The sequence below is a fragment of the Centroberyx gerrardi genome, chromosome 9 (assembly GCF_048128805.1).
Source record: "Centroberyx gerrardi isolate f3 chromosome 9, fCenGer3.hap1.cur.20231027, whole genome shotgun sequence".
Classification (NCBI taxonomy): Eukaryota; Metazoa; Chordata; class Actinopteri; order Beryciformes; family Berycidae; genus Centroberyx; species Centroberyx gerrardi.
The window spans coordinates 30448564-30463590 of NC_136005.1; the positions used below are offsets into that span (position 1 = coordinate 30448564).

Sequence of the window (15027 nt, forward strand, 5' to 3'; positions counted from 1 at the left end):
CTGCGGCTTACATGATGTCAGGGCCATTAAAGTCATGTTGCAGGAGAGGGCAGACAGACAGATGAAAGGCCTGTCATTTAAACAGGCCTAACTATTAGAAGGCTTATTATCGCTGATGGACAGACAGGCGGAGGCTGCAGAGGCCTGCGAGCTAGACAAGATATCCATTATAACGCATGGCTCTATAGAGAGGGATATGAAGTATGGATTTTACACTACATCAATAAAAATATGTTTCAAGTATAAATCTTTATTCAGACTTTAAAGCTATTCCGTGCATGAACAAGACACCAGAGCAGAGCAAACAAGACTCTCTCAGCAGGTATGATGGATGACTATCTCCACACACACACACACGCACACACACACACACACACACACACACACACACACACACACACATATCACAGCCAGCACACATACTCTGTGCAATCCATCTAGAGTTCAACTGGAGGTTTTTCTTGATAACATTCACACACATACAGTCACACACACCTGGGACTATAGGGTGGCCACCAGCATGACCCCAAAGAGGAGGGTACCTCTGCAGGGCAGGCAGTGTGTGTGTGTGTGTGTGTGTGTGTGTATACCATGACTGTAAAAAATACACACACAAAGCCCAAAACAGATAAGAGATGATGCTGAAAAGAAATATATGAAAGAAAATAGCTAAGAAATATGTTGTTATTGACTGTTTATCAATCCCCAATAACACTAATATGTATTGTGTTTGTTTAATTATTACAGTAATAATCATCTGCTAATGTCTATAATATTACCTGAATCAATACGCCATATTCTTTTGGTAACATAGGTTTCTGCCCACATGCCAATAAAGCAGATTTGAACTTGAATTTGGGAGAGAGAGACAGATATTGACAGAAACAAATATTAGCCTGAATTTCCAAACTTCCCCCTTCCTTCTAACAAAATGAAACCATCAGTCATACTTGGAGAGGAAGACAAGAGTTTGTGGGCGGCGGCAAAGTTTGTCTCAGCATGCTACAGGCTGAGAAACAACAGCTGAGTTCATTCTTCTATGCTTACATTTTATTACTATTCCCATGTTTTCCTATTTATATAAACAATATGTAACAGAATAATTTATCATTCTATATTTTGTTTGCTGCAATGTATACGTTTGCTTTGGCAACATGTACTCCGGTATTTCATGCCAATAAAGATATTTTGAGAGAGAGAGAGTGAGAGAGAGTAAGAGAGAGAGAGACAGACAGACAGAGAGAGACAGAGACAGAGAGACAAAGTGGAAGAGAGAGTGAGAGAGAGAGAGAGAGAGAGAGAGACAAAGTGGAAGAGAGAGTGAGAGAGAGAGAGAGAGAGAGAGAGACAAAGTGGAAGAGAGAGAGAGACAGAGAGACAGAGAGACCAAGTGGAAGAGAGAGAGAGAGAGAGAGAGAAAGAGAGAGACAGAGAGACAGAGACAAAGTGGAAGAGAGAGAGAGAGAGAGAGAAAGACAGAGAGACAGAGACAAAGTGGAAGAGAGAGAGAGAGAGAGAGAGAGAGAGACAAAGTGGATGAGAGAGAGAGAGAGAGAGACAGAGAGACAAAGTGGAAGAGAGAGAGAGAGAGACAGAGACAGAGAGGAAGAGAGAGAGAGAGAGAGAGAGAGAGAGAGAGAGAGAGAGAGAGAGAGAGAGAGAGAGAGAGAGAGAATGAGATTGTCTCACTGTTTTGTTTCTGCATCAGGTGGCCAAACACAAACACATTTAAAAAATGAGGTCATTTTGCAAACAAGCCCAAAACATGGCAACCGGCAACTGCCGATATCTTAAAGCAACTTTCAGAGAAAACAAGCCCAAAATCCTTAAAATAAGCAGACATGGCAACTCTGCTGTGAACACGGCTCACTCATCAACACTGCATCATGAAGCATGGAGCCGTCTGGAGGCGGGTCGCTGGCTGTGTTTACATCTTTTAAACCAATGAAACGCAAGATCTGTGTTTGATATATTTTTGAGTCAACAATGCACAAGAATACAATAAGCAGGCAGAGGGAGAGGATAGGGGCCGCAAAGTCCAAGGTCAGCGGGGGGTCAGCGTTACCATAGCAACGTCAAACACACAAACACACACCCATGCTTACATACACCTGCGCAGAACGCATACACACATGTATACACACATTCCAAACTGGATTTACCACATTAACCTCTGTAAATCCTTTTCAGTCTAGTCGGTGTATTCTTAAATCTCAAAAAAAACGTCTGACTGGCACATGTTGAAAAAAGTGACGAGTTGACAGTTCAGTGACCGGAGCGTCAGCAGACGGTGAAAAAAAAAAAAAAAAAAAAAAAGATGACTGCGCTATTCTCGCCTGTTCACGTCTTGATATGGAAATGACAGGAGCAAGTGTCATTTAAATATCAATATCCATGCCACAGTCTGCAGAAACTGCCCAGCTAATGAAATTCTCTTTCACTGGACTAGTCAAAAAGATGAACACATCATTGATTTCAAACATTTCAAATCAAAGCAAATCAGGTTTTATTCATATAGCACGATTCATACAACAGCATATGAAACTAAGTGCTTTACAAACCATGAAAAACCATGAAAACCATGAAAAAGAAAGCCAGTAAAGGAAACAAGATAACCACCATCATAAGAAGTAATGCTTAAAAAGTGTAGAAAGTATAAACATTTCAAAAAATCATGGTTAAAAAACAAACAAACAAACATATTCAAAAGCAGCAGTAAAAAGATGTGTTGTCAAATTTGGACTGTGAGTATTGGCATTGCTCTGTGTATACACTGATTTGCAAGCAGGCGAACAGAGTATGAATATATCATTTTTCTTTTATGTCTTGCAATATAACTGAAACATTTCTATAGCTTAGAGTCTATAGGTTATATCCATTTTGGATAAGACAACTATTCAATATCTCTGAAATATCCAGTCAGAAAAAGTGTTTAAATTTTTTGTCAACCGATGACTTCAGTTACTGACCATCCTTCATTATCATATTATATCTATTGTACTGTCAGTCATTTTATAAGAAGTGTCACTTCAGTGATTCTCAACCTTTTTCATATCAAGGACCCTAATTTAGTCCACATTAGGGGCACAGACCCCCATTTGATGAGATTTTGTCTCTCTGACCCAAATCTGAGAATATTTTTATTGTTAGATATGATTTTGTCCAGAATTCCATGACTATCTGTATTGTAGGTAGAGAGATAACAGAGAAACTATGATCAAAACAGTTGTTCTTCTACATTCTCTAATTGTGTTAACTTCTTGTAAATGAAATAATGGTGCAGTTTAACAATTCATCAATTTGCTGGGGACCCCTGAAACCCCCTCAAGGACCCCTGGTGGTCCCCGGACCCCACGTTGAGAAACACTGCCCTAGACCCTAGACTCTATCTTTTGGTTTCCCCCCTGAATCTTACTTCCTAATTGGATTATATACTGGTTTTTGACTTTTCAACATGCAAATGAAATCATCCAGCTCTGAACTTTTGAATGTGTCCCATTTGAACCTGACACTAGTCTGACTGACCTTCACTCCCTTGTCAGAGACGGGATTTCAATATGTGTGTGTGTGTGTGTGTGTGTGTGTGTGTGTGTGTGTGTGTGCGTGTGTGTGTGTGTGTGTGTGTGTGTGTGAGTGTGTGTCAGGAAGGTGGTGGGGTGAGGCAACGCATTTTCAAGCAGCTGCTTGTCCCGGCTGAAATGAAGCGGATCGAAAAGCAGACCAAGAGGCAGCCCCCCCTCCTACACACACACGCACACACACACACATTTACTTAAGGGAGGGAACCTAGTGACATGAGACATAGGGAACTCCTAACTAGTTCGAGGCTCTCTAAGTGTTTGTAAGTAAAAAAAAAAGTCTTCATACCTTAGTCCCGTTTCTCACTTTCATCACCTCTCCTCCTCTCTTCTCGTTTTTCTCGCCTCTAACCTCTCCACCTCCCCCCTTCCTCCCTCCTTCACGTCAGGGTTGATCCTGGCTTAAAACATGTGGAAAGAGCAGTGGAAGATTAAAAATTACAAAATAAGACTTTTCTTGTGTCCTAATACTTCCTTCCTGGAGTGTTCTTTGTTATAATGTCATTGGTGTTGATCAGTCTCAGGTTTTAGGACTATTTTACCATATTATTAATAATAATAATTAGCTATCTGAAGCCCTTTACTTACAAAATATCAGTATTTTAGAGCATGTAATCAGAGACCAGGGCATGATGTCACACTTTTTACTCATTGGTGTATTTCTCAGTAGTGCCTTACTACTGAGATACTCTATTTCTAGCTAGATTAAGGTCTTCTCTAGAAAATGGCATTTTTACATTTTTAATAATTCACTGGAAGAAAAAGTTATTACTGACTGCGACAACTTACCCCATGTCAGGGCATGTTGTCACATAGACAAGTGTGCTGCGTTTGTGCACACAATTCCATTTCCTCTGAAGTATATATACTATAATAACATGAACAACATACTCTTGTATTGAAAACAACATACTTCATCTCAGAAATCGACACCCACCACACACCAGGTAAAATAACCCCTCCCTCACCCATCCTGGGATGCTCAGACAACCAGTATGATATATTAATGTACATGTAATATATGCATTGCATATGCATTTAATTTGATGTTTTTATTATGTAAAATGGTTCTTAGTCACTTAAAGAAAACAGTAATATACACAAGCCAAAGGTTTGTGGGAGTACCAAATACCAAAATCATATTTATTCAGAAAAGAATGAATGTAAAGATATTTCTAATCATAAAAAGGATTTGGATAGTTATGACAACATGCCCCGAAATCAATGTGACAACATGCCCCACCCAGGCATTCCTGACAAAGGTCCCATCCCTGAGCACTTAGCTTCACTAAACCATTTAAATGTATTATCAGGTTATAGCTGATCCTTGCTTATATGTGTCACAATGTATAATTATTTTGATTCCTTTTTAAGAAACAAATGAGAAGAAAAACACTAAGATTTTCATTATTTACTTTCAGGTATACAAATTGCTTGATTGAGCGTTTGAGTTGAGTGTTTTGACTTAGACTGTTGTATTCAACATAGGTAACCTCTTATTAAGAATGTAAACATTTTTGTAATTGGACTTTTGGCTCTAAAATATTTAGTTTCAGAAATAAAGCCACTGAGACAACTAACCCACGTGACAACTTACCCCGCTCTCCCCTACTTTTTTGTGAATATGAACTCTTCAGATGAAAACACACTCTTTCCATCACTTCTTGGTCTTTGAGATTTTCCTTCACTGCCCAAGAATTCAAAATGCGAGCAAAAGCCCTCTGCGCTGTGTGTGGATTATTTATAAAGATTCAGGTTCACTCAGCGGTGATCCATTTGACACACACACACCACACCACACCACACCACATCACACACACACACACACACACATGCTTTGTCATCCGTGACCAAGTCCAGTGAAGTGGATGAAGAGCTGCCTTCCCTCTGTCTCTCTGGGTCACAGACTAAGGAGGTCAGGGTGTTAGGTGAAGAATTAGTAGCGCCTTAGGAAACCCAATACCACCCAGCCAGCCACACACACACACACACACACACACACACACATACCTATACAGTGAAAACACACACAATAGAAGCGCTGCAGTGAGCACCCAGTTGTGACCAACTAGCTTTGGGAATCTTAAGTTGCCGATTAGAAGCCCTAAAATCAAGCGTGCGCACACACACACACACACACACACATATATATATATACATTAGCACCTATATCAGAAACGTGAGTGTTGCTCTTATGTGATGTGGGGGGAAAATGAAGTTTTAAAGCTGTAATGCCTCAGTTTTTGCTGCAGAGGGAGACACACCACAGCTTTGACTTTGGTAAATATTATAGCAGACCAATAAAATTGATGAGCACAATATCAAGAATGGACTTTTTCAAAGGCAATCTACACCTGTTGCTGATTTTTAGGGAGTTTATAGTTCATCACACTGCCATATACAAGGTCTCAGGATGTAGCAATACACACTGAACCACTTCATCTCATATGTGGCTCCTTTCAATCCATGTCCTGAATTTAAAAGGCATGTTTTTTTCCTCCATGTCTAATGGTCAATTGGCATTGATTTAGCCATCAGCTTTAAAGAGCAGTCGATTCATTTTCTGTTTCCGTAAGAGGCAAGACAGCCGTTTCAGTTCTGCTCTCTGGAGCCTCGGCCCTCTGGAGCACAGAGAGACAGATATTCATACTAATGCAACAAGACACTCTCTCTCTCTCTTTCTCTCTCTCTCTCTCTCTCTCTCTCTCTCTCTCACACACACACACACACACACACACAGAGTTGCAGCTGCAGCCTCTGCAACCAACCATTACACACAGAGAGAGTCTAGACAGAGAGAGAGAGGGAGAACTTGTCCTAAGCCTATTAGTGCTATTAGGGATACTCGGCGGTAATGATTGAAAGCCACTTAGCGCTGGTGTATTTACCAAGAGGATCAGCCCCAGCATGGTTAAACACGCCCGGTGGATTAACTCTGTCCGATACTGAAACCTACACACGCTGACCACACCACACACACACAGCAGACAGGTGGGAGAGGAGAGGAGAGGAGAGGAGAGGAGAGGAGAGAAGAGGACAGGAGAGGAGAGGAGAGGAGAGGAGAGGAGAGGAGAGGAGAGGAGAGGAGAGGAGAGAAGAGGACAGGAGAGGAGAGGAGAGGAGAGGAGAGGAGAGGAGAGGAGAGGAGAGGAGAGGAGAGGAGAGGAGAGGACAGGAGAGGAGAGGAGAGGAGAGGAGAGAAGAGGACAGGAGAGGAGAGGAGAGGAGAGGAGAGGAAAGTTGACCCAGATCTAATCATTTGTCAATAACAATATCTTGTCAGTCATCAGTCATTGCGTCACCTGTCCCCAGAACTTATGGCAGCAAATGATATTAGATGCGGGGACTTTGCCGTGGCTTAGAGGTCAGTGAATTGATTTCCCTGAGCAAAAACCATTCTTCCATGAATGAAAGTCAACCACTCTGTCTTAAAGTGGAACACAGAAACACTGTCTCACACGTCACTCTAGAGTCTGCCATCAGTGTTCAATTGGTTTAACATGTGTACCATATTCTAAAAGATCTGCTTTTCTATCAAAATCCAATTAGTTTTACTTCCAACAACACACACACACACACACACACACACACACACACACACACACACACACGCACACATGCATACTTGCACACTGCCCAATTTAGCCAACCGCACTTTACTTTACATCTCATCTTCATTCCATTTCATACATCCATATATTTTGAAAAGTGTACACATATTTTATTTGATTCTGTTTATATATTCTATTTTATACTGTTATTTACTCTGACATTTGATACTTCCATTACTTGGTCACTTTACCATTTTGCACTGCTATCTTATAACTGCATTGTTTGTATACTTTATTTGTTAAACTTTGTTTACATTATTGTGGCTAGCTCTAGGCTCAAGAATTTCATAGCTAGCATTATCTGCATCTTGCTGATTGTTGTGCTTATGACAATAAAGAACCTTGAACCTTCCTGGAAAACAATATACAGTATTTTTAGTGGTCACTCAAACCAATAACTCCATCATAGCTTTTTGAACATCCCTCCCTCCACCCCCCATTATATAAAACCTGCAACTTCACAACTTTCAAAATGACATGAGTGGCAACATGGCACAATGGTATTTTTGCGTGTTCGCCCAGGATAACCTTGTTTCCTTTTCCTGAGACACCATGGTTGAGTCCCAGTGGCTGCAATTTATTCATTAAAGACAGTGGTTCTCAACGTGGGATCCGGGGACCACCAGGGGTCCTTGAGGGGGTTCCAGGGGGTCCCCAGCAAATTGATGAATTGTTAAACTTCAACATTATTTCATTTACAAGAAGTTACAGAATGTAGAAGAATGACTGTTTTGATCATAGTTTCTCTGTTATCTCTCTACCTATAATACAGATAGTCATGGAATTCTGGACAAAATCATATCTAACAACAAAAACATTCTCAGATTTAGGTTCGAGAGACAAAATCTCATCAAATGGGGGTCCGTGGCTCTAATGTGGACTAAATTAGGAGTCTGTGATATGAAAAAGGTTGAGAATCACTGATTTAAGAGAATAAGGAATTTGTGACAGTTCAACATTATGTGCAAAGGATGCTTGAGCTTTTGAACACTTTTGAACAGTCTTTTGAACTGTCATTAATAATGACGTTCCTGCAACTCTTAATTCATGTCACCTCATCTGACTTTCCCTCACATTTAAACCCATAACGTGGTGCCATGCTGCAGAGCTGGATAGACAGGTTTCCCAGACAGACATCAAGGGCGTTATGGATCATCAGTCAGCACACGCGTTTCAAATGGCAAATGGAGTTCTGCAGCACATGATCTGACTTCCACTCATGAAGCCTAAATTTATGTGAAATGACTTCAGTTCATATTAAGCCTACGCTACATATTTTCATTCCAAATGGTGTAAACAAAATGTCACCGCTTTCCTGTGAAATCTATGAAATTTCATTTTTGGAGTTTCTCTTTTTTTTGGCTTGAATTGAGTTCCGTGACCCCATGACCCAATAAAACGCTGTATAAAGTCACATATCCAAGTTTGCGGATAGATCCAAGCATCTCCCAGCCGACCTTTCACATGACAGGCTTACATACTGTATCCCATCCAGCTGTGTGGGGTGGGAGCTCCCAGATGTTGCAGATGGAGTGGTGTTACGTAAAGCAGTGTAGCCTGGGGATTACCCTGACAGTCACGTGGGTGCGGGACCACCGGGGCCCCGGGGGCTCGCACACACACAAAGACAGACAGATAGCAGATTATCCGGAGGATTTGGCAAGCAAAGCTGTCTTTATTAAAGATTAGTTTATGACATCTCTGCTTTACTGGATGCTACACTAGAGAGAAAAACAGGAGGTGGCATGTGACATAGGTCATAGATGAGCGGGACTTGAACCTATGATGTTGCGAGTACATGGTGCAGTGTGTGCCTTTCTCTGCTGAGTCACAGAGTGGCCTCTTAATCCTGGAGATAAATGTATAGCAGTGGTGTTTTTCCCTGGCTTTGGTGATGGAGAGGCCAGTAGGATGGGTTTTGTGCGTTGAAGAATCACACAACCGCCTTTAGGATATTGGAAACAATGCAAAAAAAATATGCAAAATGCATTTGTATGCTTTACATTTTCATTCAGGGGGCCAGAAAGAAAAAACAGCACTCGACTGCTGGGCAGCTGCAGCATAAAAAGCTGTTCTGTTCTACTTATAGCTGCTGGTGCACACTGATTAAACAGCACCATTGTCATTTGCAGATCTGTCTTTTAATCAGTAGGGATCACATCTAAACAGTAGGGATCACTTGATGGGACAGCTCATTCCTAAAAGTTGCAGGGAGAGCAGCTCTTGGCATTGGATCATATATGCAGAAGAAATTTAGAAAACACACCATTTGCTTCCTTTAAATTACAGATCAGAACATTTCTCATCTTCCCCATAGAGTGTCCCTGTATAGTGAATTTACTGCGGCCAAGTCTCCGAGGAGGGAGGGACCAGGGATGGATTCATCATTGGGACGGGAGCCACTAATACTAGGATGACCTCACTTTATGTGAGGTGCCTCACAAGAGAAAAGCCGGAACAACAGAGGGACTGGATGGAGAGAATCAGGAGACGGGGGTAAAAGGCTGTCACATGAACAAATATGTGCTTAACCCACTTAGAAACATGGCGGATCGCTAAAGGTCATCTTTGTGGGAGTATCATACCTCATTTCTGGTTCTCTGTGATGACGGTTGCTCCTACTTTTTCCTTCTAAAAAGGAACCAACCCACCCTCTCCAGCCTAGAGGCAATGGTGGCCTAGAAGAACATGAGAGGCGATGCATGAATGAATAAATGAATATGAGAGGGATTGGTTTCTTAAACTTTGGGTTAGGACGTGTCCCGGGACAAGAGAAACAATTTCTCCCTATTTTCTCCCTATTCTCATTATTTGGTGTGTATTAGCAGTAGCCTATGCACAGCAGTGAACAATCTGCAAGGCATTCATTAGCAGCACTGCAATATGCTGGTCTCTATAGGTGTGTGTGTGTGTGTGTGTGTGTGTGTGTGTGTGTGTGTGTGTGTGTGTGTGTGCGTGTGTGTGTGTGTGTGTGTGTGTGTGTGTAGGTGCAAGCCCATGCTGCATACTACCAACAAAATAATATGCAGTATCTGTCTATCTATCTATCTATCTATCTATCTATCTATCTATGACTTTAAAGAATGACAGCCATGGAAGCTTAAAGAAACAAACAGAATTGGGGCTGACCCACTGAAAACTTTAACAGGTCAAAATCACACATCACACCACTATTCTGGCCGCTGATGTGACCCGCTTGGCTGTCTGTCTGTGTCCAGAAGGTCCACAAGCAGAGACCTCAGTTTCTGGGTTTTGTCAAGCAAGGTAGGGGGCGTTTAGTGTCTGGCCGCTAGAGAGCAGCCAGTCACAGCGCTGTGTGCGGTGGAAACTGATCGTGGCAAACACAGAGATGTAGTGTAGCTCGGTGGGACTTCGTGGCCAGCGTCCCGTCACTTTCAACGGGGATCATTTATCAGACGTTACAGCGGAATGGGACGGATCGGATTTGGGCTTTGCACAGTTACCGCATGAATGTGTCGCGTAATGCGACCAAGAAGAGCTGCCTTTGGGGGGAAATATTTATGGTTTGGGAAGGTTTTGGTGGAGTAGCTAGTTGCTAGCGTTGGCTAGCGACTCTGCTGGCTACTTCGGACGGAAGGTATTTTGCAAGGATGCTACGGTGGATACGACAGCAGCTGGTAAACAGCTTTACTGCCTTTCTTACACAGCCCGCATTACACCTCGCTAACAACAGCAGCTAGGGTATGCCAGAATTAGCTGGCCGAAAGCTATCATAACCTCAATGGGATAAAAGTTAGCTCGCTAGCCAGTTAGCCAGTGTCCAAAACATTGTCAGTGTTTGAGTTGTAGTGATGTCAGTCAGGTAACGTTATAGCATGCTAGCTACCTTGCCAGCTAGTTAGCTAACGACAGCTAGTTGAGACCCAGACACAAACGGGCCGGGTTTGAGATGAACATTGGCTGACGTATTTAAAATTGCTAACAGTTTGTTAGCACAGTATCCTTAGCTGGTCAGAAAGCAAGCATTAACTAGTTAGTTTGCTAGCTAACGTTGTAAAAGTTGGCAAAGTTTAACAGCTTTGCTAGTAACTCCCATTCATCTAACTCCTCCCGTTTGGTACGTTATCACACTGCAATTAAACTAGCTAAAGTTGTTGTTTACCATACATACTCGTTGGTATGTTGCCAGGAGAGACAACTGACTGTAACAGCCGGTTAGCCAAACCTTAAGCATAACAATATAGTTTGCCTCTTGTAACTTTTACAGTAACGTTAGCTTTGGATTGGTTCAGTTTAACGTTAATTCAGCGGAACATGAATTCATCGCATCTCGCTGTATTTCTTCATGCATTGCTCACAGTTTACTGTCTTTGGTGGTTATCTGATTATACACATCCTGTATTTGTTGTAATCACCTGTTGTTTGCCTACCAAGATGGCCGTGTGGTGACGTATTGTGATAATAGCGCTCCTAGGTATCTGAAGTATGCCAGGGAAATGAGCAAATATCATGGAACGTGTTTACTAAGCAGCTGTTACCAGTACACACACTCACAAGTGGCAAAACAGAAGCATTGACTCTGAGTCTTGAATTAAGCTGCTTAATGCTTAAGCTGCTTGAAGGAAGAATGATTCGTGTTTGAAGTCTGCCATCAATCAGTAATCACTGAGTAGATCTGTGACTGAAACTATTTCCTAGTCTGTTTTTTAACTGTGCTCTGCATGTGAAAGCATTGCATGTCATTTCTATTGACGTCTGACAGTTGAACTCAATGCTTGGACCAGAATTCGGGTTGACATGCAGTACCAACTATTGTGTGTGTGTTTGAGAGTGTGCCTGAATGTGGTAGAGCGTTTATTAGAGAGCCTGTGCGAGCATGAGCATGTCTCTGTGAATGAATGGATGATTGAATGAATGCATGTTGTGAGGTTAGTCACACATCGATCAAGCCGTGGATGTTGCCACAGCCGGAGGGTTTAATCAATAATAAGGCCTGCTTTCTGAATCAGCTGCTCCCAGTCAAGCTGTACCTAGGGTTGGGTTAGAGTGCCACTAATTCAAACCTTCAACTCCTGCTTAGCTGCAGCTTTGTCAGTTTATGGTAATGCAAAAAATGAATCTGTCTCTCTCTCTCACACACACACACAAACACACACACACACACACACACACACACATACACACACACACTCTTGCTGTTGGCCCTCAGTTGTGTACTCAAACCATACTGAGTTTGAGTACATAACAATGGCAGCCTCCTACTTTGAGACAACTCCGTCGTCTTGGCCCATCCCATATAATTGACTTGCCTAGTTAACTAAAGGTTAAATTATGTTAACCTGAAGGCTGCCATCTCTGTGCAACTGGTCCAATGAAAAAAGTTTGTGGGGGCTGTTCGTTTGACCTTGATTTCAACTGGAAGGTAAACCAAGAAACACACAGTGCTGTTGGTTCATTCTCCAACTGCTTATCAGTTCATTTTTGATGACCTCAGTCATTAGCAGTATGCTGTGCATACTGCTAATACACACCCTAAGAAGGAGAAAGGAGAGGGGCGGGGTATATGAGTGTGGAAGGCTCCTATTTTCCATGTTTGAATTAGTATGGATGGATGGATGGAGAGATGCAGTGTGACAGGCTTTGGGTGTCAGTCACTGTCTTCATCTATCAGCGGTAGGGCTGGGTATCATTTAAAAAATTATGATACCAGTACCAATACCAGTACCCTTAAAGTGATACCGATACCAATAGAGTACTTCATTCGATACCTGTTTTTTTAACGTTTTGGTGGCATCTCGGCACGCTGAACTACCAATTCCGTCACATACACCGCGCTCGACTTCACCACAGACTGTATGGGTTGTAGCTGCTGCGGTAGCGGGCCAATCACACGTTGCATTAAATCGAACGCTTGCGGTGATTGGCTGCGAGAAAAACCATACAAATAGTCATTTTTTTCTAGATCTGTGTACAAAAAGTATTGAATGCAGGTATCGTTTGACTGGAGACGTTTCGATACTACTTGGTACTGGGTCATTTCGGTCGATACCTTAAAGGTATCGAGTACCGATACCCAGCCCTAATCAGCGGCGCTGGAATCATGACAATTATGCCACGTTCACTTCTTATAGGATTTACCGTAAATACAAGCAGCCAATCCCTGATCGCATCTTTGCATCTATCATTGAAAAGCTGTATTTTGCAGACACACTAACTTACATCCTACGTTTTCAATCCTCTCAGAGATAGCTGTTTTGAATTAGCAACCCTAATAATTCACAATCGTAAAGCAATGAAGCATCTGGCTATTAACTAGCCTATGTCACTCTCAATTAAATGGGAAGGTCCTGTAGCATCTGTTGCTCTGCTGCAGCCTGTTTCAGTTAATAACATATTTTCTCACATATTTTTTTGGCACATCATTGTTTGCCATCAGGTATTCAGTCTACTATAAGCAAGGCTGTATGAGAAATGGCTGTCTTCTGTCAAACAAACATTTATAATAATATTTTGGAGCACTGATATTATTGGCCAGTATTGACATATCATTGATAGATATTGTGTTGGCATTGGGTCCAAAGATTAGCATAAAACAATTTGACTTCACAGTAAGTTAGGGTAACGTTTATGATTTTTCACATTTACTGTACACTTGACCTTTGAGAAGAAAGAACAATTCTAAACAAAGTCCCAGACTGTGTGTTTTAGGAATCTGGTTGTGAAGTTGGTCAAGAGTGGATATAATGATGAATCAAGTTGAACAGCAATGACTCTACAACAATAAATCATGATTGTCAGATATATTGGACATCTGCAATTTTATTTCCTAATTCTCAGTATTTATCCTTTATCACTCAGACCCTAGCATTGGTATGGTATAGTAATAGTAATACTAGTGGTTTTGCATTTGTTACTGCAGGAATGGTTTTGATATGGTCATGGTAATATTACTGTTGTCATCCTCTGCTTCTGACTGTGGAAAGTCTATTGCTGTGTCTCCCCTCTTTGTGTTGCTCTTTGTCTTCCTGTCTTTACCTCTATCTCTTTCTTTGTCTCTCCCTCCCTCTCTGATTAGCTCATCCCATTTGATTAAATGGCTCTTAGTCTACAGTGTGATTCAGTGCGGTGCCTGGGATGTGATGTATTGGTCTGTCGCCCAGGCATTGTGCGGTGGAACCATTCCCCCAAGGCATTGTGGGACTTGTAGGCTTTATGCAGGGAGTAATTACCTGTCGGCATACAGATTGATGGGGGCACGAGAGTCCAGGGGAAAAAATGAAAAGACAGATTTCAGCTATAGGCTCATGTTTTGGTGCTGGTCAGACAGCGGAAACACTGCCAAGCTAGCAGTAAAACTACCTTGCAATTGCTGATATGCTGGCATTAAAAACAATCAGAGGAAATATTCTTAAATCTGATTATGTTCCTCTTTGTCTTGCATTACACGATGCAACAATTCCAATGCTTGTGAGGGCCAGGCTATACTGATGCTCTGAAGCTATAACAGTGGAAAAATGTGTGATGAAACTTATACATTCACTACATTTTTTGAGTTGCAGTTTGAGGTGTAGAGGTGTAGACTTCATGTATAATTACTGATGTAAGATATAGCTAAACAGATAGGGGCATAAATTATTGTCTAGCCAGTCTATGTTCTTATCAGTCTTCATAGCTCAATAAACTCTATGAGTGACCCTAATGTAATCAGACAAATATTTGCTGTTGTTATCCTCTCTACTGGGAGATGGGTAGCTGGCTCAACAAGACGAACCAGAAACTCTTTAAACAGCTTCATCTCTTTAATGTGAACTATCATTAGTGAGCTGTGCTGTGTCTACTATGTGTACAGTTGGCTTTGTTATGCTTACTAGCCTAAC

General features: G+C 41.7%; 1 protein-coding gene across 1 annotated transcript in view; it reads left to right on the forward strand.

The window, feature by feature from the left end:
- The first annotated feature begins 10523 nt into the window (after positions 1–10523).
- Positions 10524–15027, forward strand: part of atp11b (ATPase phospholipid transporting 11B) — a 63852-nt gene continuing 59348 nt past the window's right edge. The window contains exon 1 of the mRNA XM_071915006.2: positions 10524–10827. Coding sequence (XP_071771107.1) covers positions 10801–10827 — 27 coding nt within the window. The 5' untranslated portion in view covers positions 10524–10800. The remainder of the gene's footprint in view (positions 10828–15027) is intronic.